The sequence below is a fragment of the Pezoporus wallicus genome, unplaced genomic scaffold, assembly GCF_028554395.1.
Source record: "Pezoporus wallicus isolate ANWC-B61680 ecotype Strahan unplaced genomic scaffold, APGP_CSIRO_Pwel_v1 contig_818, whole genome shotgun sequence".
NCBI lineage: Eukaryota > Metazoa > Chordata > Aves > Psittaciformes > Psittacidae > Pezoporus > Pezoporus wallicus.
This window is the reverse complement of record NW_026636248.1, coordinates 5,927,390-5,952,595: the sequence shown is the minus strand read 5'-3', so window position 1 is coordinate 5,952,595 and position 25,206 is coordinate 5,927,390. Positions and strand designations below refer to the sequence as shown.

The 25,206-nt window shown below is 42.5% G+C and overlaps 1 protein-coding gene across 1 annotated transcript; it reads right to left on the bottom strand.

Annotated features, from left to right (window-relative positions):
* Positions 1-12,886: 12,886 nt before the first annotated feature.
* On the bottom strand, positions 12,887-14,107 carry RNF152 (ring finger protein 152). Its single transcript, XM_057399414.1, has one exon. It carries the CDS (start codon positions 14,077-14,079, stop codon positions 13,468-13,470), a length of 612 nt encoding a protein of 203 aa, XP_057255397.1. The 5' UTR covers positions 14,080-14,107; the 3' UTR covers positions 12,887-13,467.
* Between the last annotated feature and the right edge of the window lie 11,099 nt (positions 14,108-25,206).

The window sequence follows — 25,206 nt, the reverse complement described above, 5'->3', positions numbered from 1 at the left end:
ATACTCAGAAACATACAGAAATGTCACACCAAAAGACACACTTAGCAGAGTAAAGCTGCACTGCATGGTCTCCCTACACATCCCGTACAAGGCCTGTTACACAAATGGCTGAACTTGTTACTGCTGGCCAGGTGTTCAGCCACATTACACAGTACCATAGATGATTCTCACATTGGATATGCAGCCCCAGATATGTAGCCAACGGCACACACAAATGCAGGGCTCAGGGGAGTCTGGATCTCCTAGTGGTTATCCAACCCCCAGATAAGTCTAGGTCAGTCTTTTTCTTCTTTCTCCCTTCTCATGCTCCATATGATTGAAGCAGTAACTGCTGACACACGATTTCTGCTCCCCAGATATGTTTTCAGTGCTTTGCACTCTAAGCTATTCTAGTTAGCTTGATAACGTAAGAAAGGCTGTTACTCGCTGAAGCAATGAATCAAGTCCTTGAACATATCTCTCTTATGTCAGACTTATGCAATTAAAACTGTCAAATTCCCTTTTTTTCAGCTTTAATCAGAAGCTCTTCTTGTCATTCCTGAGTGTAAAGACACTGGAAATATCCATCATGTGTGACTGTTGATGACATAGAGGAATTAAAAACATTGCTGTTTGAGAATATTTCCATGCATCCTGACAATTAACAGCTGTACTGGATCCTGAGATTTCCTCATCTTTTAGACTGGGATCTACTGAACATCAGTATTTCATGCCACATTTCAAGTCTCCCTCAAGCCTTTTCTCCCTTAACCACTTGATTTTTGCTCTGGTGAAGTTGACTCTTTTGCTCTCTACCTGTGCTATTTGACTAAGAGCTTTTCTGACTCCAAGTTAAACTTCCTCTCTCTTCCATAATCACATCTGTCTTACTCTCTCAGTACTCCAACTAAGTGGCATAACAAAGGCAAATTCAGGGCAATTGTCATCTGCCTGTATCTAGTTTTGATACAGGCTACTGTTACTGCAGGCTTGAAGGGGAGATTGTGGGCACAAAACCCCATGGGTTTTCCTCATTTCTCACTTCAAATACTAAAACATGTTACCTCACCTGGCAAACCTGATCTACACTCTAAGTTCATCTTAGCTAAAGCAATCATATGCACTAAGCTGTCATAAATGATAGAGCGCTGTATGGTTTGGCTTGCTTTTGATACTGAAAAATAATCAAACACACATTTACTAGGCATTTCCCTTTGATGATGCTCCTTTACAGTTCTGCCAATTGGTATTTGTCCTATCACAGTGCAATCGGGTGACCCAAGTTTAACTTCTCCAAGTCACTAAATGCAAGGCAATGTCATAAAAATTGTGCCATGGCATTATTAATGAAGAGATTCATCCTCTGGTGACTGCAAAACTCCACTTGGCTTGGGCTGTGTACAGGCAATCAGTACCTCCGTAATTCATCACTCAAGACTGAGATATATGTATAAAATGCTGTTGTTGTTTAAGTCCAGCAGGTAACTCAGAACCACGCAGCCTCCCACTCACTCCCTCCCCTTCCTCCCCCCGCTCCAGGAGGGATGAGGAGGAGAATAGAAAGAATGTAACTCCCACGGGTTGGATAAGAACAGTCCTGTAACTAAGGTATAACACAAATCACTGCTGCTACCACCAGTAATAATAATGATAAGGGAAATAACAAGGGAAGAGAATACAACTGCTCACTACCCATCAACCGATACCTAGCCAGACCTGAGCAGTGATCTGGGCCTTCCAGGTAATTCCCCACAGTTATTATACTGGGCATGACATAGAATCATAGAATAGTTAGGGTTGGAAAGGACCTTAAGATCATCAAGTTCCAACCCCCCTGCCGTGGGCAGGGACACCTTACGCTAAATCATATCACCCAAGGCCTCGTCCAACCTGGTCTTGAACACTGCCAGGGATGGAGCATGCTATGGTATGGAATACCTCTTTGGTCCGTTTGGGTCAGGTGTCCTGCCTCTGCTTCCTCCCGGCTTCCCCTCCTCCCTGGTAGAGCATAAGGCTCAGAAAGTCCTTGGTCAGATTAAACATTACTTAGCAACAACTAAAAACATCGGTGTTATCAGTGCTTTTCCCAGGCTGAAAGTCAAAACCACAGCCCTGCACCAGCTACTAAGAAGGAGAAAAATGACTGCTACTGCTGAACTCAGGACAAATGCTAGAAGAAGCTGCATTTTGAAAGAAAAGCGATTACATGAAGAGAAGCAAAAATAAAATCTAATTTCCTGTGCACTGCTGTCTCACTGTTCACTGCAAGTTCCAATTTAAGTTTTTCTTCTGCTTGGGTCATTTCTTGGGGAGCATCTCCCATGTGGTCTTAGAATCATAGAATCATAGAATCATTAGGGTTGGAAAGGACTTTAAGATCATCAAGTTCCAACCCCCCTGCCATGGGCAGGGACACCTTACGCTAAATCATATCACCCAAGGCCTCGTGTCTTCCTAATTTCTAGTATGATTCAAGTCCACATTGTAGCTTTTTCCTTTTTTTTGGCACACACAGGATCTGTCTCTCTCTTCCCTCTACTTTTCTACCCACACATCATCAAAACAGAAATGTAATTATGTTTTAGATGGCTATCACTCTGTTAAATTTGGTTTGAAAGGTCACTGGAAAGGGACACACAGACAGAGCATGAGTGTGCATGTCTCATTTCCACAGGAAACCAGTCTTAAAAATTGAAGATTTACAAAGAAAATCAGCTGCACTTTAGCTCACAACAATATACTAATTTGAAACATCAGAGATTGCTGAATATAAAATAATTATATCTTATCTACGTCTTACTTATATCTATTGGTCTTCACCCTGTGTGTTGTAAATCCTCAGAGCTTCTCTGAAGTCATTGGATTTACATTCTTTAATAAGCATTAATTTCATGTTTCTAAGGGTGTGTGTCAGTTAAGGAGATAAGACTGTACCCCTAGCTTGACACACATGTGTATGCATGTGCACCTGTACACTCAGAGCATCCACTGGGAAATACCACATTTTCATCGTAAAGGACAAAGATTTGCACCCAAGTCAAGGCCAAAGCTGTACCAAACTGATAAGGTTACCCAGGGAAAGAGGGGAGTGCAACCCATTCATTTTTCTCCCTCTCCTTCACAAGCTTATAAAAGTGGCTTTCTGATAGACCACTTCAAAGTCACCTCCACCCATCTGAAACTTGGCTGAGGATCTCAGTCTTCCTTTATTACTGCGCAACTCTATTAAAGCTCCCAGTGGAATCGATGAGTAAATGTCCCATCCAATTTTACTTTTTCTATTAAAAAAGAAAAGCACACACTAGTCTATTGAAAAGCATTTTTAAGAATTTTAATCATAGCAAATGTGTCTGAATAGGTTTCATTAAAACAGCACTTCCGCATATACAAAGGACAAGACTCCAGAGACTGGCCTACAAAAATATGTGTTGAAATGAAAGGGTTGAGAGGGGTGGTTAGAAACTTAGCAATTTTTTTGCGATGCCTTCTAGGACAGACAAAGCAAGCAAAGAATGCTTCTCCAGACATTCATATTTATCAACAGCACTTTGACTTCACCTTTACAAAGTCAATATTTGGCAAAGTTTTGACATGGCAGCCCAGCAGCTCCTGTATCTATAGCCCTTCACAAGAAGAGGGAAGTTGTCTAAAACCAAGTTTCATGTGCTCTTGCTTCTGAAACATGTCAAGGACTTCAATTCACAGCTACTGAACAGTGCCAGCCTGCTTGTTTAGCTAGAATATAATTAACAAGGGTTGGGGAGGGAGCTTAGGGAAGGCAAGGGACCATGTAAAACAGAGCGTAGAACAAGGAGCAAAAATGGTGGGAGAGCTGTAGGAAAGCCATGTAATACCTGTGTGCCTGAGGCTAGACTCAACCTTCCAGCTTCTGGTTCAACTGTTCTTAAAATAGAAGCCAAACCTTCATTTGGCTCTTGTTTTAATTAACGTACAAAGTACATGGATACATGCACACATCTTCAAGGTTGGCACTGAAACAGAGAACTAACTTCCACTTCAAAGCTGTGCTGAGGACACTTCAGCTGACATGAAGATTGTTCAGTTATTTCCTTTTTATTTTAACACCTGTCAAAATTTATTTGCCTTCACCAAAAAAAAAAATCTCCCCAATCATTCAGCATCCTCACTCCTTCCTATCTACCTTAGCAATACAAAAACCTTTATTCATATGGATAGAGCAAAAAGGCCCTGTGGGTTGGGCTTTTTAGGTCTGGTTTAGGTTACAGCTCTCTTGCAATGCCTTTGGAGCCATTAGGGATACAGTAGCTGAAGTAATCTAAACTGATATAAACTGCAAGTAACTCAAAATACACATCAGGAAGCTGACAAGCAGCTCCCCCAGGGAATACATGCATGTGTGCAGTCAGTCTTGCCCTCCGTCCACTGCAGCCCTGTGCCGTACCAGACCACTGCTCTCTAACCACAGACTGCAGCAGGGAGAATGCCTCATTGCAAGGACTGCCACTGCTCCTTCTTCACTTTCCAGCAACCACATCTGCTGACTGCCAGGACTTAAAAATATTTTTCTTCTCAGAGGTCCTCTGCTTAGCAATGTTTATTCTCCAAAACAGGAAGCCTACCGAGATCCATTTGGAGCATAGCTGAAATTCGGGGGCACCTCTCCTTTCTCCTGACAGAGTTTAAATAGCTACAGAACAGATGGCATAAACGTGTCTTGAAAGAAGAGCAACTTTACTCTTCTTTTTTTGCTTTTTCCTAGTGTCTGTTTTTGTTTTTCCAAAACATTTATAGGCCAAACGAGGGTGGGGGAGGAGGAGGAGGGAAGGTGAAAAACACATTTTAGAGCCTACCATAAAAGAGTATCCGAGCAGCACAGCAACAGACGCAGTGCTCTGCCATGAGGCAGCCTACCTCAGGGCTGCCTTTCTCATCTGGAGCTGACTAGAAGGGCAGGCTCTCCAGTCTGTGGGATAATGGGTGGCCAGGAAAGCTCTACATTTGTGACAACTTAGAAAGGTGATAGAATTTTACAGAAAGGTTCTCATGTTTCTTTTAAATCTTTAAAATCATATCTACAAGCAGAGCGCCCACTCTCTGAACGGTGATGCTGGTTGGACATTCCAGCAGGGAGAGTATTCTCATTACGTCCTTTTGCAGCTATTGTTTCAAGAGAGATCTGTGGTGGATTACATCCATGCTTCAACGTGTTCAACATCTGCCTTGAGACATCTCCCCTTTGGCCACCAAGAAAGTACAGCAAGAATGGACTGTGCTGGGATGATTTAACCAAACTCCCATCTTCCTTTGGCAAAAATTGGGTCAATGAACCAAGCAAGGAATTAGCAGTCTCTTAAGGAGATGGATAATTTGCTGACAAAATCACTAAATAACTCCTTATCAAAGGCTGCTTGCTTTAGATCTATAAAATGAGGGCTGCCACTGCATATAGGAAATATGACAGAGATCCTCAGAGGCCGGGTCCACTAACGGCTTTAAATGAGGCATAAGACTCAAGTTTGATCTCTGAGAACTGACAGTCACAACTAATTCCACACATAGTGCTCTGTGTGCTCGACATCCAGGAAGTCCAGGCTCTGCACATTCAGCATTCATCAATAGGCAGCACGTGACATTTCATTAAGAATTTGGTGCTATTGCAGTTTTCAGCTGTTAGGAGGTTTATGAGGTATTACAAAACAGAAGCACTTACATACAGTTTGAAACTCAGCAGACATAATCCAAGGCATGAATGTGGGATTTTCTTCTGCCTTATCCCCCTTCCTCACCAAAAGAAGTGGAATCACAAAATTAATGTCACTGATACACTGGGAAAAAAAAAAAAAAAAAAAAGAAAAAAAAAAAATCCTGTTCATGAATTATCTTAAAAGCCAAACTGTGCAAATGATTTCTAGGCTCTGTGCTGTTCTCTCTTGCTTTGCTGTTGCTTTAAAAAAAATACTAGGTCTATATTAAAGAAACAATAATACAAAATACTCATTTAACGAGGACCTATGGGAATAACAACAGGCAGAGAGGTATTGCAAATAAGACTCTGCAGGGAGCCCTGGAGATGTTCCTGTTTCTGGGGAGACTTGTTGCCCTTTTCATCAATGGAAATGCAGTAGAAATTTGCAGTTGCTCATATATATAAAGGTAAATTTCTCCTTGCAAATTTGCAGGGCAATGGGATGGCCAAACAACAGGCTGAAGAAAAGGAAACAGCAGATGGCATGCTCGTAAGGAAGCAGTACAAAGTGCTCTTTAGACTTCTTATAAAGGACAAAAGAAAGAACTCAAACCCAAAGATGTCAGGCATCAGCAATAGTAAACACAGAGTATCTGGGGTATTAAAAAATATTCTCATTTATCCACTACTCCTGACATTTCTCTCAATCCCAGGGGTTTGCTGGAGCATGCTTGTTCTGACTGGATGGCTGCCAGAAGACATTCAGTGTTGCAGTTCTTTGTTTATCACAAAACCATGCTCCTTGCTGGTAACATTTTACAACTCTTACCACACTGTTCAATCCAGCTACAACTGTCGAAATCTTGTCTTCTCTCAAACAGAGGAGGTCAGAAGGAAAAGAAAGCCCACTTTATGTATCCATTGCAGTTAGCCAGTTTAGCAAATATAATCATTAAGCAGGGATTCAGTTTTATCAACCTGTAGGTTTAGCAAATCCCCCAGCATTTCAGCACAGCAGGAAAGAAGCGATCAGAATTCAATCTATTTCTCCTGATTTTTTTAAATCATCACTCTGGATTCCTAGGGCGGGCTTTGGTGGGGGTCTGAACTGCAACCTTTTTCGTTGTTTTTATTTCTTTATCACACCAAGATTTAAGAATTCTTCCCTATGTACAATGAGCAATTAAAAACAGGAGTTACAGAAATACAGGTTTCTACACTCCAGTGCTTGAAAACAGCAGCCTTGGGGTATTACAGAGCCTGTCTTAGTCAATATGCTTTCAAATTTCAAAATAAAACCTTCCCAAAAGCAAAGCTTATTACTTCAGATGTTCTTTAAGAATTGTGCAGACCAGCCAGGTCTCAAGAAACAAACACCTAAGTGTAAAGTCCACCTCTATTCAAGAAAGTGTTTAAGCTTGTCCTACTGAATCCCTTCAGCTTCCTTGGATTTAATGCTTTAGTGCTTTCTCAGCATATTCTCCTGAGTTATGTCCCAAATACTGCAAGACATCCCTTAAGCAAATCTTTGAAAACATCTGTGACCATTATTCCAAACAGTTTAAGCAAGAAATTACTCCTTTGCAGTTCAATCAGCAAAGTGGCCATGCTTGGGAACTGAGCTCCTTTTTACCCTCAGTCAGCCACACACCTCTGCTATGTGACACCCTGTTTTGAAAGTACTGTAAAAACCCAATGATTCAGACCTCGTCAGTGCCTGCAGGCTCTAAAGGGCAATGCTTCCAAAACTGATCAGCGCAGTGACAATACACAAATAATTTTGTATATTACAAAATACACATATTTTGTAATTCCCAAGGTGATAGGCAGGTAAATACCCTTCACATGAAACTCAGGTTTCTTATTTCTCTGGTTTACTCCGTCTGAAAACCAAGCCAGGAAGCTACAGACCCCTAACCTAATCTTACTAGATCTTTTGAGTGCAATAGCAGTGTCAAATAACCACTTCTTTTTTCAGCTTTTCAGATCTAATAGGTTCAATACATCCTGTCTTTAGTTGCTTGGCATTCATTAAATGTCGTCAACTTCATTATTTGACTTAGGACATAACAACTGCTTTTTGTACGTTCAGTCAACACGCATGCAAATAAAACAAGTTTTTACTTTAAACAACATGATGCATCTGCACATACCAAGAACTCAAGGCTTTGCTCTTTTATCCCAGCTTCTTCCTGATGAATTCCTGTTCAGCTTGTATATCTGAGTCCTGAGCTTCAGTGATGATTCAGCACCCTAAAAAATTTCTGCACACCCATCAAGTTTTTCAGTTAGGTGGAAAGCAGCACTTCTGAAATAGGCTGATTCCCAGCTCAAAGGTGTTGAAGAAAAAGCAAGATCTGGAGTTTCACTGCCATCCTAGAGATTCAATTTGACAGAAATGACATATGCAGGCCACTGTAAAACATGCCCAGGAAATGTTTTTGCACACACTGATCTAAATTTCCAGGCTACTGCCTAATTGTTTGCTCATTTCCAGGTGTCTTTCTCCTTCTGCACCCTCTCTTCACACTTTCAAACCAGTTCAGGCCAAGTCTGTATGCTGTCGCCTTCAAGCTTTCAGGAGTGCTTTATGCAGCTCTGTTTTGAAAGACCTCTGCTTGAACTTACAGACCTCTGATAAAATAAAAGGCATCTGGCTGTTCCCGTTTGGGTGGTTATCCCAGTCTGAACCCCAGAAGAGATGTCACCTGTGAGTTCCATCCAACAGCAGTGCAAGTCAGTTTGCAGTAGATAGCACAGAGGGGGCTGCAACTCATCCCACATGAAATAGATAGCAATACTTAGGCTTCATGCTACTAATCTATCTCAGCACCTCATCATCCCAGGACCATACAATACATGACCATACCAAGATGTAAGAGCCTAAGGCCCTATTACTAATCCTCTTGGCCTCTCCCTACTACTTGTGAGCATGTGTTATGTGCATACCCTCCCCAAGCATGGAAATACGTTCCTGTGATCGTAAGTGTAGGCATTCCATGCACGCCCAGGAGTCCCCTTTCATCCCCATACTTAGGTGCTTCAGTGTAACATAGATGAGGAGAGTGAAAATGGACTTGTGTAGATCTGTAGGGGACTGTGGGATGGATAGGGGGAATAGGAAATATTTTCTTCTGGATGTGGATCTTACCTAATCCCTACGAATTGCCTTTGCATGCTCAGGAACGTGCTTAGCACAAACGTTACAGGAATTATAAAGAACTAAAATTAAAATGTAATGAAGCACAAGGAAATACTTTAAAAATGCATTTTCTGAACATTTATTAAGCATTAAATTTCACTGAACTTGAAAGGTAATTTTTTCATTAGAGATGCTTGGGGCAACTTAAGAAATGGTTGTGAAATCATTCAACTTGAGGATAAAGCAAGCAGCTTTGCTTGTTGACACAAGCCTACATGAGGTAAAGTGACAAAGAGAAAGAACACAACAGCCCAAGCTGTCAGGCCTACGGACAGTGTACAGCACCAGAAAGGTCACCAACATGCTGTAAATCCATTGCAGCATTTCCAGACAATGTTGTCCTACTGAAACTCTTGCACTAAAATCTTTACCTTCAGGGCAGGCAGATTCTTCAGCAGCCTCCCAGATGATGCTGGGACTCATTTGCTGTCATGTAGCTTCTTCCCTCCCTCTCCCTGCACCTATAGAAAATGTCTGGAAAAAACAAATCTGAAGCCAAGCTTTCTGTGTAACTCAAATAAGGAAGTATTTCAATTCTAATATTTACTTCAGATGTGTTCACTTGACATATGAATGTCTCCTGCAGTACTTATGCAAGTGACTCATGCCAGCAGGGCATGTTGCCTGGGGGCAGTTTAGCTGTGGATGATGTGTACAGCCCCTCTCTACGACTGGGAAGAGGCAAGGTCCTCTGCTACATGGCATTGCTGTGAAAAGATTCAGGGAACATAGAGTACAATACATACTTAAGGCCTCCATACATCCCTCACCTCCATGAGTGAAAAGTTCACTTAAAACTTCTAAGTAAGTCTCCTGTTTAAAACTGGAAAAAAGAGAACAAAAGTTTTGTGGCTCAATTGTCATCAGCTACAGTTCTGTATTCCAAAGTGATTAAAACATGAACAACCTTTTACTATTTACCACAACCCACACTTGACACTTTGCCTTACAAGTGTTCTTTTGAAGATGCTGCCATTTTTAGTTAATGGCAAAGTAAAAGAGGTACCATAATTCACTTGATATAATTCTTTTCCCGCTAATGTTTTATTCAGACTGAGCTTCATTAATAAAGATGAAACTCTGGACTCATGATTGCTCCATGTTTACAAAACATCCAGTCTCCTTTACATCTTGGTTAAGCATGAACAATCACTGAACACAAGATTTCCTAAAAAAATACCACATACCAAAATTGCATATTTTGAATTTTTAAAATTCACTAAACAAAATTTCACAGAGTGAACCCTAAAGTCTGTTTGCCAGCAAAGCACAAGCCAAAAATGGAAGTTGGGGCCCTCTAGAAAAGAAAATTAAGCCAGACCCCAACACACATCCTTCCCATTAAACGAGCAAATAAATACACATTCATACAGAATAATTTGCTCTAAAAATGCAGGTGCTTGAGTAGTTACCCACAAGTTTTAACATAAATTTTGATTGCTCGAATAGCACTGTGTCATAGTAAGTTTCTTTCTTTTTTCGTGGAACTGGGCAGTGATTTCTTACTGGACACCAGAGAACACAACATAGCCCAGAACACGACGCTTTTGATACAAGTCCAAATGCATTTTTCCACAGAGAAAAATTACAAAGATAAGGCTGTAAAAAAAAAAAGTAAGTTAGAGGTGTATGTAGCAGTATCACATTTTTAAATGTCAGGTACTGGACCAAGGAATGGGACAGACTGCACTGCATTTTTAAAGTAGTATGACTATCGACATACTCAAGAAACATTTTAACACTGTACATTACAACGAACTATTTAGTTCACTTCTACACAAGTCAGCAATAAAGCTAGGTGATCCAACATGACATGGCAGCTGCAAATTTAAAATGATAGTCACAGTCTAAAGCCAGAGCGAAAACATCTCTGGAACCCCTAGTTATAAAACGGGATGAAGGTACACACCATGCGTGCACACGCAGGCAAAAATCTTGAGGTTTTACTTATTGCTCTTACAGAAGGCTGTGAGCAGGCAAATGTCTGGATCAGAAATTAGGTCAAACATGCATTTCAGCAGGCAAGAAAAGTACAGGAAATTCATATTAATGAAACAATGTACTGTGATAATACAGGATGGTATTCTGCCTAATATAATACTTATGTCATTAATACCGGATAAACTCCAGGTCTGCCTGTTGCATAATGTGTTATGCAGTGTAGTATTTTAACCTAATTTCTGATTCCTCTTTCATACTGCACCCTCCCATGTAGGGACAGAAGGGGTGCTTTTCAAGACAGCCATTCTTTGCAACACAAGAGAAACCTTGGTTTCAAGAGCTTCAGGCAGGCAGGTACAGCCAGAAGGAGGTTAACAGTATCAGCACTGTAGCTCCAGGGCCTGCTCTTTGACTGCCTCATGGTCATTGCAAGTTGGATAAGCTGATGAGAAATGCATCAGTGCTTTTCTCAGAGCATTTTCCAGCTATGCCATACGCCCCCTGGTATTCCTAGCAATTGCTACAGGGGATAAGGCAGTAGAGGGTTGAGTCCCATATCTGGTCACTTCCTCAAGTCTCAGAAAGGCAAGAATTTTTTTGTGAACTGGCTTTCATTTACACAATAAACAGCGTAGTGTGGATGTCATAGAAATCTGGCTTCCTACTAGCAACATGAGACTAGCACTTTCACAATACACATTTTGCAATACCTGTTGTTCCCTACTGCAACCAAATTAAACATGCTGTGGAGAGGTGTCCATGTAATTACAATACTTGTAAGCCAAGTTCAAGGCATACTGCACATGGGCCTTGCACAGAAAAGGCATTGAATGTGTTATCTGAGGATCCTTTTTTTTTTTCTTTTTTTGCTGTGCTATGCATACATATGACAGTAGATAAAAATCAGCACAATGGTTCCTCTCCATACATGAACCAACACACACCGTAACAGTTAAGCACCAAATAGGCTGTTCTTCAGTTGACAGGAATCAAGGAAGAAAATTGTAGTTTGGGAACAGGGAGGGGAAGGAATCCAGCATGAAGATAGAGGTATGTTCCTGACAGAAGTCCTAGCTAGGAATGTTTATTGTGAACCAGCAACTGGATTTTGTGATATAAGCAGGAAACCACCGACGTCTACAGGGGCAATTTGAGCACCGCATGCTCAAAATTACATTCTCTAGTGTTGTAATACGACACCGAGCAATCTCTAATTAATTACTAGAAAGAGCAGTAGGTAAACGACAAGAGGTCATGCTTCAGGGAGGTTACACTTTGTACTTGCAAAAAGCAGCAGTTCAAATCCATAAATTTTTCTGTCTTATGAAAGGTCTGTCATATGCCCCTAAATCTCACACAAATTTCAGCTTTGCCAAATACCAAAATTCACACTGAGCTCTATTTTACTTACAGACTATCGGGACTGGTTAGAGCAAGGCGCTACTGCAGCAAAGGTTCAGGAATTTGGCTCTTTCCAGGACGTGAACTGCAAATGACTGGGGTTTCATGACACTCATGGGTGGAGGGAGACAATTGCTGTGGGTTTTTTTTTCAAATCTGTCTTTATGAACACCAACATTTATAACACTGAAATGTGGGAAATGGCTCCAGTATGCTCACCCAGATACTTTGACACCAGGACAGCTACAGTGATGTAGGAGGGGAGCCCACCCAGTAGAGGGTTAGGTTGACATGGGTACTCCTCCTGGCTATTGTCAGAGCCTCTTACTACATAATTGCGTATAAAGGTCCTTGGCTTGTTGGGATGGTGAGGCTTCCTTAGGGGAAATGCTCTGTCACACTATCCATGGGTACACAGTTGCGTGTCCTAGGAAAGAGGGAGGCAAAATAGATCCGAATGCTTTAAAAACAATTAGGAAAACCTAAGCTTTAGAAGGAGAAACAGAACAATCTGCTATCACAACTTTTCAGGAGAAGTCCTAGGACTTCTTATGACCCATTTCTTCACTAATAGCTCCTTCAAATAGAAGATGCTTGAAGTGCCACTTCCCTGGAGCTGAAAAAAATCGGCGAAAAAAAAAAGAGGCAAAAAACACACACCACAGAACAAAATGATTGCTTGCAAAACATTTCCATTTAAAAACTATTGTACAACTCCCTAACTCGGTTTAATTAGTGTGCAGTTTAAAACATACAAAATGCTTTACCAGCTAAGTGACTTCTTGGTTTTACAAGTCTCATTCCCTCCCCCCATTAAAAAATAATGCATGTGTGGACTGGTATTGAACACCTTGTACAGAGTCACGCACCAATTCTCTTTTAATTCTACATGGAGCAGTTTTGATTTAATCTACTGTGTTTAGAGTAGAGCTCATTCCATGTACTTTACAGTATAACCAGCTACATAGATGTCTTTAATCTCGTAACATAATTAAAAAAAAAAAAATCACTGTACTTTGCAGTCCCTTTGATAAATGATTATGGTGATGCATGCAGCCCTCCTCAGTGCCGCTGCTGCCAGACACGAGACGTGATTTTCTCCGCACGCTGCCGACAGGCCTGATGCCACACTGACAGGGGCTGTGGCTGGGCTGGCACACTGCTGCCCCGATTCTGCAGTCATTGGGCAAAGCTGCGCTGAATTGTCTCACTCCATATCACCACCACCACCACCACCACCGACCCAACCCCCAGGGAACACACACCCCTGCCCGCCTCAGCCGCAGGAGATCACTGTGAAGCGCTTGGAAATGCACGACATGTTGTGGAGGACGATGCCCAGGAGAAAGACTAGGACGCAGGCCACCAGGATCACAGTGCAAACCCCCGACCAGGTGGAGCTTTTCACAACGCCTCTCCGGTCCGGCTCCTCTGTTCCCGCCTCAGCGGGAAGGCCACCCTGTAGTGGCTGCTGCTCCGGTGGGATTGTCACCACCGCCAGAGATTTCTGCTGGCTGCCAGGCAGGAGGCGGCAGCCGATGTCTCCAGGCAGTAGCGCCCTCTCTTTGGAGAGAGGCAAGGGCAGCATGTAGCACCCATTGCTGGGGAGTTTGATGAAGACGGGGGTGTGCTCGGAGGCGTGGGGGATTGCAATGACGGCGATCACCTCGGGGTCATCAGGCAGCTGCGACACAGAGTACCCCGGTGGCAGCTTGGTGATCCCACGGCACCAGGGGCAACGCAGGTCCTTCTGGCTGGTCCTCATCTGCTGCAGGCACACCGAGCAGCACGTGTGCTTGCAGTCCAGCAGCTTGGGCCGCCGGCGCGGGCTGTAGTAGTTGAAGCAAATCTGGCACTCCAGCAGAGAGTCCTGGGACAGGGTCTCCATGGTGGCTGGCACAGGGCAGCACAGCAGCTCTCACCCTGTGACAAGACTCAGGTCAAGTCTCACACAAGACAAGTCTCACAGCCACGGAGCAGCTGCTGACTTCCTCCTGCTTCTCCTCAGGGTGGTGTCTGCCTTCCTGCTGCTGCTTCTTCTCAGGGCAGCACCAGGCAGTGGCTATGGAGAGGGCAGGAAAACCTCAGGCCTGAACCTTCCAGTACCTGAGACAAACAGATAAACATGAAGGAATAGGTTACTTACAGGAACCAGCAGGAACAAGAGTCCAGCTAAGGGGGGAATGGAAACTAGTGCTGACCTTGTAACCTGGAAACAAATTTGCCACCCTTAGCAAGAAAACACCTTCCCACTGGCTTCACCAAACTGCCCAGTGGCAAACCTTCAGGCCAGCCACCACTAGGTCTCCATTTACAGCTATAAAATCTCTACCAGTCCACCAGTCACCGTTATATTTATACCCGTAACAGGGGAAGCTGTAGTTCACTAAGCAGGTCCTTCAGCATCTGCCTCCTGTCATATTTTGCAGGACCTGCACCTTAACTATTGTTCTCATCTAATCCTTTAAACCCCTGAGGATTTTTAGCTATTTGGCTCAACCACTAAGTCTGTATGAAAGGTTGGGAAATTAAAAATATGTGAAATGGATGCATTTCCACAGGCTCCTGAACTTACTCCTGTGCATGAATAAGCAACCAAGTAACTACACTGAAACACCCACATTTGCTCACAATGAAAAGGAATGGCATAATTTTCAGTCAAATTAATTTCTTGCCTGGTTACACAAGCAGCTGGTTCAACATGGCCCTTCTCACTGATGAAAGCTTCACTCAAGACAAAAGGCTCTGTTTAGACCCAGAACCATCAAATATCATGGACAACAATCTGTTAATGCACTAAATTAAAGGCAAATTGTTACTAACCTTGCTCTGAACTATTCACTATATAGGAATTCTTTGCATTTCCCACTTGATACTTACAGCTATGCAAAAAATGGCAGCTGTGTTGACTTTCACAGTGAGCTGTTTAGCTTTGTTTAATTTTGGTTACTCCAACATGTGATAAATATGAATGGGTAACAGTTTTACAACTTTTTACATTGCCTGCCTTGCTGTGTTTGAAGAAATATCAGCCTGAATTTGCACCCAGATAATACAATAAAGAAAACACAAAATATTTGCACAGTGAACTTTGATCTTCTCTTATTGCAGTGTTATTTGCAAAATAGAGTTAACACCTGAGGACCACAGCTGTCAGAGGTTCTCTTCCTTTCCATACAATTATTTCTTGCTCTTCCCTCCGGTTCATAGCAACTAGGTTGTGACATGCTAACCAATGGGTGACATTAGTACAATGGAAATAACATAGTTCAAGAACAAAAGGCAGGCACAGATGTGCAGTTTGCAATGCAGGACAGCCTTCTGGACCACAGTGTCCCACACATCCTGCTTCTGGCAGCTACTGGTATTTGAGTAGGGAAAACAAAATACACGTCATCTCTTCAGATGCTAACAACTGATATCACTGACATTGGCAGAACTAGCCCTGCTGTAGGTTTTGTAACAGCAGCAAGTTTTGGCTCACAAGGCACTTCAACAAACACGCAGTGACACTCCTGACTCATGAGAGAGAAGGCAGGAGCTCATGAAATGTGGTCAATGGCTGCAGGGGAAAATGGCACATGCCAGCCACCCAAACAGCACTTTTGGTATGCTTTGCCTGAATGCAGCACAGAGACCACTGCTGAGAGGTAGAGACTGATGTGAGCATGAAGCCAGCATGGGTCCTTGTGGTGCCTGCCCTGCGCCAACACAGTATTACACATAGCATTAACAAATACTCTAGTGCAGAGGGAGCCTAACTCTGCCACAGAAGGCACTATGAGTTCACCACCCGCATGCAGGCCATACTGAGGGAAAGTGGAAGAAAATGCATAGAAGCTTTATCTTCTTCATCCCCTCCTTCCCATTACTATCTTCACATCCCTAAAGTACAGGAAGGCACAACAGAAGACTGGCTGAAAGGGTCTTTAAACAGCTAGCGTGTAACTGAGAGAAAAATGGCAGAGAGCTATCCACACTGCTAGGCCATTCATGGCTGAAAAACATTAACAGACAAAGGCCAGATTAGGAATTAGGCATAGGAACTCAAGCATGAACCACCAAAGCTATCAAATCCAGGTCTCAGCCACAAGCTGAGTTTACATTTTGCACAGAAGTATCCATACAAAATCCTCAGTTATGCACTGCCCAAGCCAAACTTCAGCTCGGACATTACAGGACACAAATCTGATCTGCTGCATCTGCAAAGATGTTAAAAAAATTAAAAAAAAAAAATTTAAAAAAGGCTCCAATGCCTGCAAATCCAGAAGGAAAGGCTTACATTTAAAGACAAAGTTGAGGTACTCCTCCAGATGTAAATCAGTTTGCCTGCATAGAAGCTCTGCCCTCCACATTTTGGATGTCAGTGCACTGAACTGCTGAAGTTCTCTGACCTCATTTATCTGTCACCTACAACCATCTCTCTCCATTTACAATGTTAAAGGTAAACCAGTTTCCACTGATGCAAACATGATTGGATTCAAGATAATTTTTCTGACTGCATGTCCTTGTCCAAGAGTCATATATTCGTGTTCTATCAAGCCCCTCATCCCTGCCCCACTGACATCCTTACAGCAGAAGATCAGTGCTCCTCTCTGGAGATATTCAAAACCCACCTGGACGTGTCCCTGTGTAACCTGCTCTAGGTGGCCCTGGCCTTGACAGGGGGGTTGGACTAAATGTTCTCTAGAGGTCACTTCCAACCCTAATGATTCTGTGATTCTGTGAGAAGAGCTGAAGAATAAAACAAGAATCACCCCCAGGCAAAGAGTGCCCTAAGAGGAAAAAGAAGGAAATCCATCTCAACAAGATCTCAGCTGGCTGGAACACTAAGTTATGCTGCAAAGCATTTCTCTGGGAGGCTAAAGTTTTAAAGTATTAGTACAATCCACATGAAGAAGAGGGAAAGAATGGAGCCAAATTAAAAGGTTAAGATAGGGCTTACCACCTACATGACATACATTGTTCAGATATGTGTGGATATATTTGCAGAAGCTGTAAATACAGTGACAACCCTACTTTGACCTGGTGCTAAATAAAGGAAATAGTCATTTCCAACTGTGTGTCTTGAAGTTACACTTGTTTTCTTCCCCCACCCCTTCTCTTCCCCCCACCCCCACCCCCCAAAACTATAAACATTATTTCAAGTCACAAAGTTACATTCTGCATATACTTATAGAGAATTATAACATTCTTACTTTCCCAAAACGTATCAAATAATGATCAGACGTATATTTTGACATATCAGTTGTAACAACTAGTAAACTGAGAGGTTAGTATGACTCCTTCCAAATCTGTCTAAAGACAAGTTAAAGAGTAGCCACAGCCATCTAACCCCTTGTCCTTTGATGACATTGCCTTGTTCAAAGGTTGGACAGGTAGCTTCATGGGTGCAGTGCAACTTTATTCCCAACCACACTTGAAGTCCCAGAACCCTCCTGCACTCTGCCACAGCTCAGCTTGGGGATAAAAGAAAATCAAGCTATTATGTACAGTCCGAGCTAAACTGCATAATATCTATTTAATTCATTTCACAGTACATAGGTAGGAAGGAAAAAGCCATGGGAGCTCTCTCAGTACTCTTCTACCGCTTCAGTAACTATGCGAAGAGGAGCAGACCTCCTCTTGGACAGAGGACTGAACTCTCAACACTCCCACCAGTTGGAGGTACTGAGCTGTCACAGGTGAACACCTCACTCAAAGCTTACTCAGACTTCACTCTTCTTGGCAGTCTGAGCATGAAGACCAAGAGCATTAGCCAAAAATACTGTCTTGTCATGTTTTGCTCTTGTCATCCATTGATGCCCAAGGGGAGTGAGGAGACTGTTGACAGGAAAATGGGGAAAAAAATAAGAAGACTGTCAGGGTTATCTGTAGGGCTCTGCAAGAGAGACAGCATATATGTATGTGTGGAGAGGGGAATGCATGTGGAAAGGAGGGTTGGGAACTATGACAGGGAAGCTATACACACAGCCAGAGAAAACTGCAACTGTGAGTAGTGACTCTGCCTGGCACAAACCTCACAGCAACTGGAAGTTCTACAGGGCTGAGATCTATCTAGTGACTCAAATGAAGATTAACTGGGTATAAAAACACACAAGCTCCAAAACTCAAGTGTCAGGGTTGACAGTGGCCAGCAAGAGATTTACAAGTGGTTACAGAGACCCAGGGAGGAACCCGCAAAGCTGATGACCCCTGCAGCAGAAGATCAAAGTACAGCCAGGTGCCTGAGAGCACAGCACAAAGGTCCTTCTTGCAGATTTGGGCTGCCCTCTGTGTGAGCTAGGAATTTTTAACATTTGAGAAATGATTGTGTAACTCAAGAGCAATAAAGGTCTGGAGAACAAACCAAGTATTTTAGCTGTTTGCCAGTCTCAGTGTCTGTTCTGGTGATACCTTGTTGGAGGCCACAGCAGAGCCCCAGGCCCTTTTTTTTTTTTAGGGTGAGCAGGAGGCCAGGAATGCCAAGGCATCAGATTCCTACTCCCCATGAAGGTGAAGGCAGAAGGGACATTTGTTGCTCTCTTGCAATTTGGAGCTTCCCACCACAACACAGGGGGTGCTGCAAGAGATGAACAGATGAAGGTTGCTTCAGGTAGCATTGCACAGCTATAGATGAGAGGAGGAAGAAAGCACAAGTTTGCTGCACAGAAAGCTCTGCACAAACCCTAACTATAATGCGGTTCCCGACTGGCAGGGTCAGAAAAAAAGGCTATTTTTGGAACCCAGTGCATAGAGGACATTTTACATCCATGACGGGAGTTGGACAACAAGTCAGAGAACAATAATTGCAAATCTTTGCCTATTGACATAATATTTTTTCTGTGTAAGGACAGTCCCAGTGATACTAAGCAATGGAACCACAGCCTTGAAGGGGTGCCACCTCCACAGGAGAACTCAGAATTATCTTCACACATGCTTCCTAGCTTACTAGGGCCCAAAATTATACTAATTGGAAGCCTCAAAAATATACTTTAATGATGCCTGTGGAAACTAATACAATACATGGAAGATTAAACATCATACCACATTTTTAAAGACTGGCTTTGTGGCACACTGATGTAGTTAGCTGATCACTGAAATAACACGTCAAAAACTTTGCACAGACTTATGCATGTACTTAGGCAAGCTCTACTTGCTGTACAGCAAGGTTAATAACAGACTTTCAAGGCAGTGTATCGACAATACTTCACCTTTTTCAAGGAAGGTTCGTTACGTAAACTCCCCAAGCACATTAAGAATTCTTTGACAGTATTACTGAGTATGTATGATTTACGATGAAGAAAAATCCATTCATTTCATGTGCCCTTAGGCTGGAAAGGAGATGGGGGTGATGGGGGAGTACTGTTCTCAGTAGGGGAACTAATTGCAAGAATCATCTGCCCACAGATATGGAAGGAAATGTGTGCTAGAGTTGTTTCAAACTGATAGTGAGGAGGAAGGAACATATTTAATATTTGGAAGCATGTCTGCTACAATATTTAGCTTTTGTGTATGTTTTCAAAAAAAACACGTTTGGACAAAACACAGTGGGGCTGCTGCAAATGCCCAGGACATGCTACCTGATTTCCCCCGAATATCCTTCACTAAATGATCTTATTTATTTTTAGGCTGTTCTGTAGCTCTAATTACCATAGTAACTGAGAATATCACAAAGATTAATTAATTTATTCATCACAACACCCTTGTTAAGAGAGAAGTATTACCATATCCTTTCATCATCTAAGAAAAGAAGTGCTGAGAGACAAAGCAGTTGATCCAAGGTCATGCAAGCACCACCCACATTGCTCAAAGCTCCTGGACAACTTCATCCCAGCTCAACTTTTCATCTCTTGAGCCCTCAGGCAGAGGTGACAGATTCTGGGCAGATTATTTTCTTTTGCAACAAAGAATCAACAAAGCTCAGAAAACCATCCATTTCTCCCCATTTCTTCCATCTGGCAGTATCTCCATGGAATGAATGCCTGAGATTTTTTGTGGCTTTCATTGAACATATGAGCTTTTCCAAAGACCATGAAAATTATAAGAGACTGTGATCCAGAAACTGATGTTTCTCCACAGACATAGCTCATCCACCATGTAGATTACAACCAAGAGACTACATGCATTTTGAACGACATAAAACTAAAACAACAAAGTTAATCCATTCTTCTCTCCCAAATTACCTATTTTCCAGACACCTTCTTTTAAGCCAGGCAGCTTACATCCTTTCTATTTAGTTATTCACAATTGCACGGAAATATTGCAGAAAAAGTGTTTTAATTTGGCTAAATCCTTAGCCAGTCCAAGCTGGTGCTGCTCCTTTACCTTTAGGCCAGCCCTTGCAAAGATGTGAATCAGGTGTACACACTCCTGAATGCATAAAGCCACAAAAAAATAAAGCTGAGTGAAACTGTAGTATATAAGCCTACAACATTCTATGAACCAGTGCCAGGGGATCCATGCTGATGGAGAGAGAACCTGCTCTGGATGATCACAACAGCACAGATAAAATAGGACAGCAGTTGTCCTGCCTCTTTGGCAGCTGATCTGAGTGAATAGAGGTGGATCGTGAGACAGAAGCCTAGCTGCAAGGTATCATCCCACAGCATTTTCCTTAGAAATTGTCACCAGACAACCCTAGCAATAGGAGACAGAGGCAGAAAGATTACCCACAGGAAAGAAACTAGATGTAGAAGTTTACGTGTTTGGAGCAAAAACATATCAGGTAAAAACACCAACATTTGGTGCTTATAGAAAACAAGAGATTCACATGCTGCTCCTTGGTCCATCTCATGTTACCAGCAGTGCTGCTCCCTCCTTTTATCTGCAAACTTTGACATGTCCACATTCCCTCACTCCAAAGACCTTATTTTGGTCAAATATAACCAAGGTAAGTCATCAAACGTGCACTTTGTTCCAACAGCAAACACTACTAATCACCTGCAACATGCCAGGTCAGCAAATGATTGGTACAGTTTCTTATTGCTGAGTCAATACAGACTGTCCAGACAGTTTCACACGAGGTGCTCTAATAACCTGCAGAAATATGCCCATTTCAGAGGGGTAGAGACAGAAAGCAGTTTTCCTGCCCACTCAGCCTCTCAGCAGTGCTCCATGCAGGTGGAACTGAGGCCAAGAGAGGGGGAGCCTGACCTGCTCCTCACCAGCCCAACTCTGACATGCCTGCAGGTTTTTGACAAGGTTACCTGTCAAGCTGCCCCAGAGCTACAGTTCCCTAAATCTCCCAGGTTCCCTCCAGCCTGGCACAGCACAGAGACCCCCAGGTGCAGCTCTGTGCTGCTGGAAGGAGTGTGAAGATACTCATCACCGCTGCTGCTGTCCCCAAGTCCTAGTGTTTCTCTTCCTGCATGAGGGATGCAGTGACACAATGAAAGACATGACTGCGGTCCTAAGACATACCAAATCTGAATATTTCCCAGCAGAGGACAGATTCCTCACAATTTACAAATAAAAAAATACCTTCAGCACTCAAAGCATCCCAAGGGATGGTGCTCATTTCTACAGCCCACTCCAAGCACTGCACTTGCAGGACCATTAGCACGTCTTCAGTTTTGTTGGCTGCCCTTAATTATGCCTGACTTAATCCTAAACCCCAGGGTAAGAGGAATTAAGACAATTTTTTTCCACAACCAAGACCCATTTGCCATTCAAACTGGCATCAAGAGGAAGGGGAGTGGGAAGGGTGGTGTGAAAAGACATCTACCTCTCACACCCATAAAAGCAGCACCTGGAGTTATTTACAACCATGACATAAGGAGCAAGTGTTTCGGTGGCTGGCAAAGAGATTTAGAAGTTGCTTCCCTACCTTAAAGTGAAGTCACAAACTAAATCACTAACACCAAAATCCCACAACCTTACAGCAAGAACTATGGGTGTCAAACTTGCTCTCAGTTACAGCATTTAGATGCAGTGCAATAGAATATCTTATTTCTAAGAGATTTTTATTTACAGCCACATGACCGAATTCTGTGGCATTCAAAATCCTGAGAAAGAAAGAGGCATGAAATACCTGATCACTTCAGTGAAAAATTCTGCTCTGCAAGAGCTTTGTGTTTCATCTGCCATTGATAGCATTTGCCCGATACCTGAAGAGAAACTTAATTAAAAGAGTATCCCCTCCCTCCCCTAAGGATTTGGTATTTTACTTAAAAATTCACCATCCCAAGAAAAAAAAAGTAATTTTAAATAAAGCTCAAATGCAGATGTTTCTCACCGATACAGGTCAGTGGGTGATTGAGTGGGTATCACCTTGAATTAATGTATTAAGATACCAGTCTATAATTACAGGAGAGAGTGCTACAGCTTTGAAAGGCCATTGAGTGGGGTTTGATAAATCCAGGTCAAAAATCTACCTGCCTATGGGCCCAAACAGAGGAGGAAAGGAATCAATAATCACACATTAATACACTGCCTATACAATGCTAAAGCTGAAAACTCAATTTCAGACTTACCTCAGGAAACAGAAGTCCTTCAAATGAGAGTTTTAATTGTTGCAACTCTGCTCTGCGTTTCTGCCTCATACACCCCACCGCCTAACATGCTCTGCACTCTCTACACTCATCCAGCACAGCTTCCTGAGGACGTGATTCTGTGACCCACATCGCTGAACAGCTATCTCCACATAGCTGCTCTCAAGGGCTGCGATGGTTTGGGGCTTATTTTGTTTGTGTGTGGAAAGGGGTTGGGTCTTTTTTTTTTTTTTGCTTCAGAATAAGAAAAAAAATAGTGCAATAAGCCTAAGGGAGGCAAAGTAACACATCCTTTTACACTGAAAAAGATGGGATTAAGAAATCAGAAAACATTTTCTTAGAAGCCACAAAACGCTAAGTAAGGAAACTCTCTTCCTTCATAGACCATAAAGAAGTAGAATAAGATTTGAATGAGATTAGATGGGTCAGGGAAGCTTTTTGCATATTTTTAGCTTTCTCCTGGAATCAGCTAAGTAGGCAGCACAATGGAGTAAAGTCCCCTTTTTGGGAAGAGAAAAGGTGTAACAGATGTCCTAATGTAGGAGAACCACTTCCAAGAGCTTATCTTCACAAGACAGTGGAAGACAGCCAACTAATATGCCTCCTCAAGGTCAACTGCTATGTCATTTCCTAATGCAGCAAATTGTGATCTTCATGCATTTTTAGTCTCTGATAAGCACAACAGATACTCTAGGTCACAGTACTGGTCATTCTGGTTTGCAGACTACACCAAAAGGAACTGGAACCGATCCAAAAGCTCCTCTTTTATTGGAAACTAATCATTCACCCTGTAACACTCTGCCAGCTAGTAATATTAATACTACCCTCTCTTCCTGAATTTTGGGAACAGTCCAACTCTCACTGCAAATATGGATCACAAGCAGTTAGGCAAAGCCTGAACTGCATACATATTGATGATTTCCTATTTCATGATTTATCTTTCTGTCTTTAGACCAGTAAAATCCTCCAAAAGCGATTTAAAAAGTTATCTGGATAAATTATTTCTTCCAATACTTTTCCAAACCACATGTTTCTACCCATGACTATAAACACTCCACAAGCTCCAGTTCAGACAAGTTATGAAGTGCATGGCCTGAAATTAGCCATGGAAGTTAATGGGATGACACGTGATCTTGAGGTCAGTTGCACATTTACATACTTAACATACTATCCTTCAACACAACCAATAAAGAATCCAGTATCAGCAGCTCAGGCAGATCAAGGTAATCTCTAAGTGCAGATGTCTTCAATTCCCCTGTGCCACCCTGAAAACATGCAATCTGAGGGAACAACACAATGTTCCCGAAAAAGCTACAATTAAACCAACTGCTTGCGCATCAACCTACCCCACCAGCTCCACGTCACAACTTGGTGTCACAGTACCACCAGGCAAAATTTCGGACTAGTGCTGAGACAACAAACTGACACCAGGAAAGGCTCTCAGCTCTCTCCTTCATGCCCATGAGAGAAACAAGAAGATTCCCATGGATGGAATTATAGAATGGAGCCTAGAACAGAGTGAAGGGCTTTGCATCAAGTCTCTCCCTCATATGAACCAGCACCATTTGCCAACAAAAGTAGCCTCACAGCTAAGCAATGCAGGGCAACAACCATAATTCATGTTAGCACCACCACAACCCTCTCCAGTGGGCTCAGATAAATTACAATCTGGGAGACAGAGCTCAAATCTGCAGAGCTGCTAGCCTCTCTGCTCTGGCAGTCACACTGTAATGGGGACTGCTACTGGCTGCTCAAATGCTCAGGCACAGGAAGATAAACTATTCTTGCCCATATTATATGAAATCTACTGTTATTTTCCTTCACAGAAATGGTATTCAATTCCAAGAGCCACTCACTTTCTGTAGCTGCAAGACGTTTATCAGACCTGCCAAGCTCTGTCTGGTTGTATTTCATTCTTTACATTGAGTCCCAAAGTTCAGGCCAGGCGTCACCCATCATACTCCAGCCAGTCAAAGTCTGGCTGCTTTTGGAACCTTCCTGTGTGAAAATACCCTCCCATTTGGCAGCACCTAAGAGTATAAAGAACTTTTGCTGTATGAAGGAATGCAAATGCTCAGAAAGGACTGTGTTATTCTAAATAGAGCAAAACAATCAAAATGAAGCAAACTGCCTCATCTCTTAATTTTGGGCCTGGTTCTGTAGTCCTTGCAATGTAAAGGCAGAACAAACTTAGAAAAGATAACTAGCATAACAGTGCTAATGCTTAAGGCTTCATCACAGTCCTGATAGCATATGGCCATGGCGAGTCCTAGGTTCACAGGATTATGTACAACCAATTCAGTACTCAGTAAAAAGAAAGCTGCTAGCCCCATTTTTCTGAAGAAAAGTCTGAAAACATGAATTTCAAAACCCCCAATCCTACCCAGTTCGGTAGAACCCCTAAATTTCAGTGCCTGTCTTGCAAGCCAGTGTTACGATTCCTGCATGTGACTTAGAGCTACCTGAAGAAAAATAGTTTTGAGGTGAAAAAATTCATTGGCAGTTTCAGATCAAATTAAATAAATACTTTCTCTTTAGGCAAA

Excerpts from the sequence above, each read along its gene's own strand:
- RNF152 (XM_057399414.1), bottom strand. The coding sequence starts at position 14,079 with ATGGAGACCCTGTCCCAGGACTCTCTGCTGGAGTGCCAGATTTGCTTC.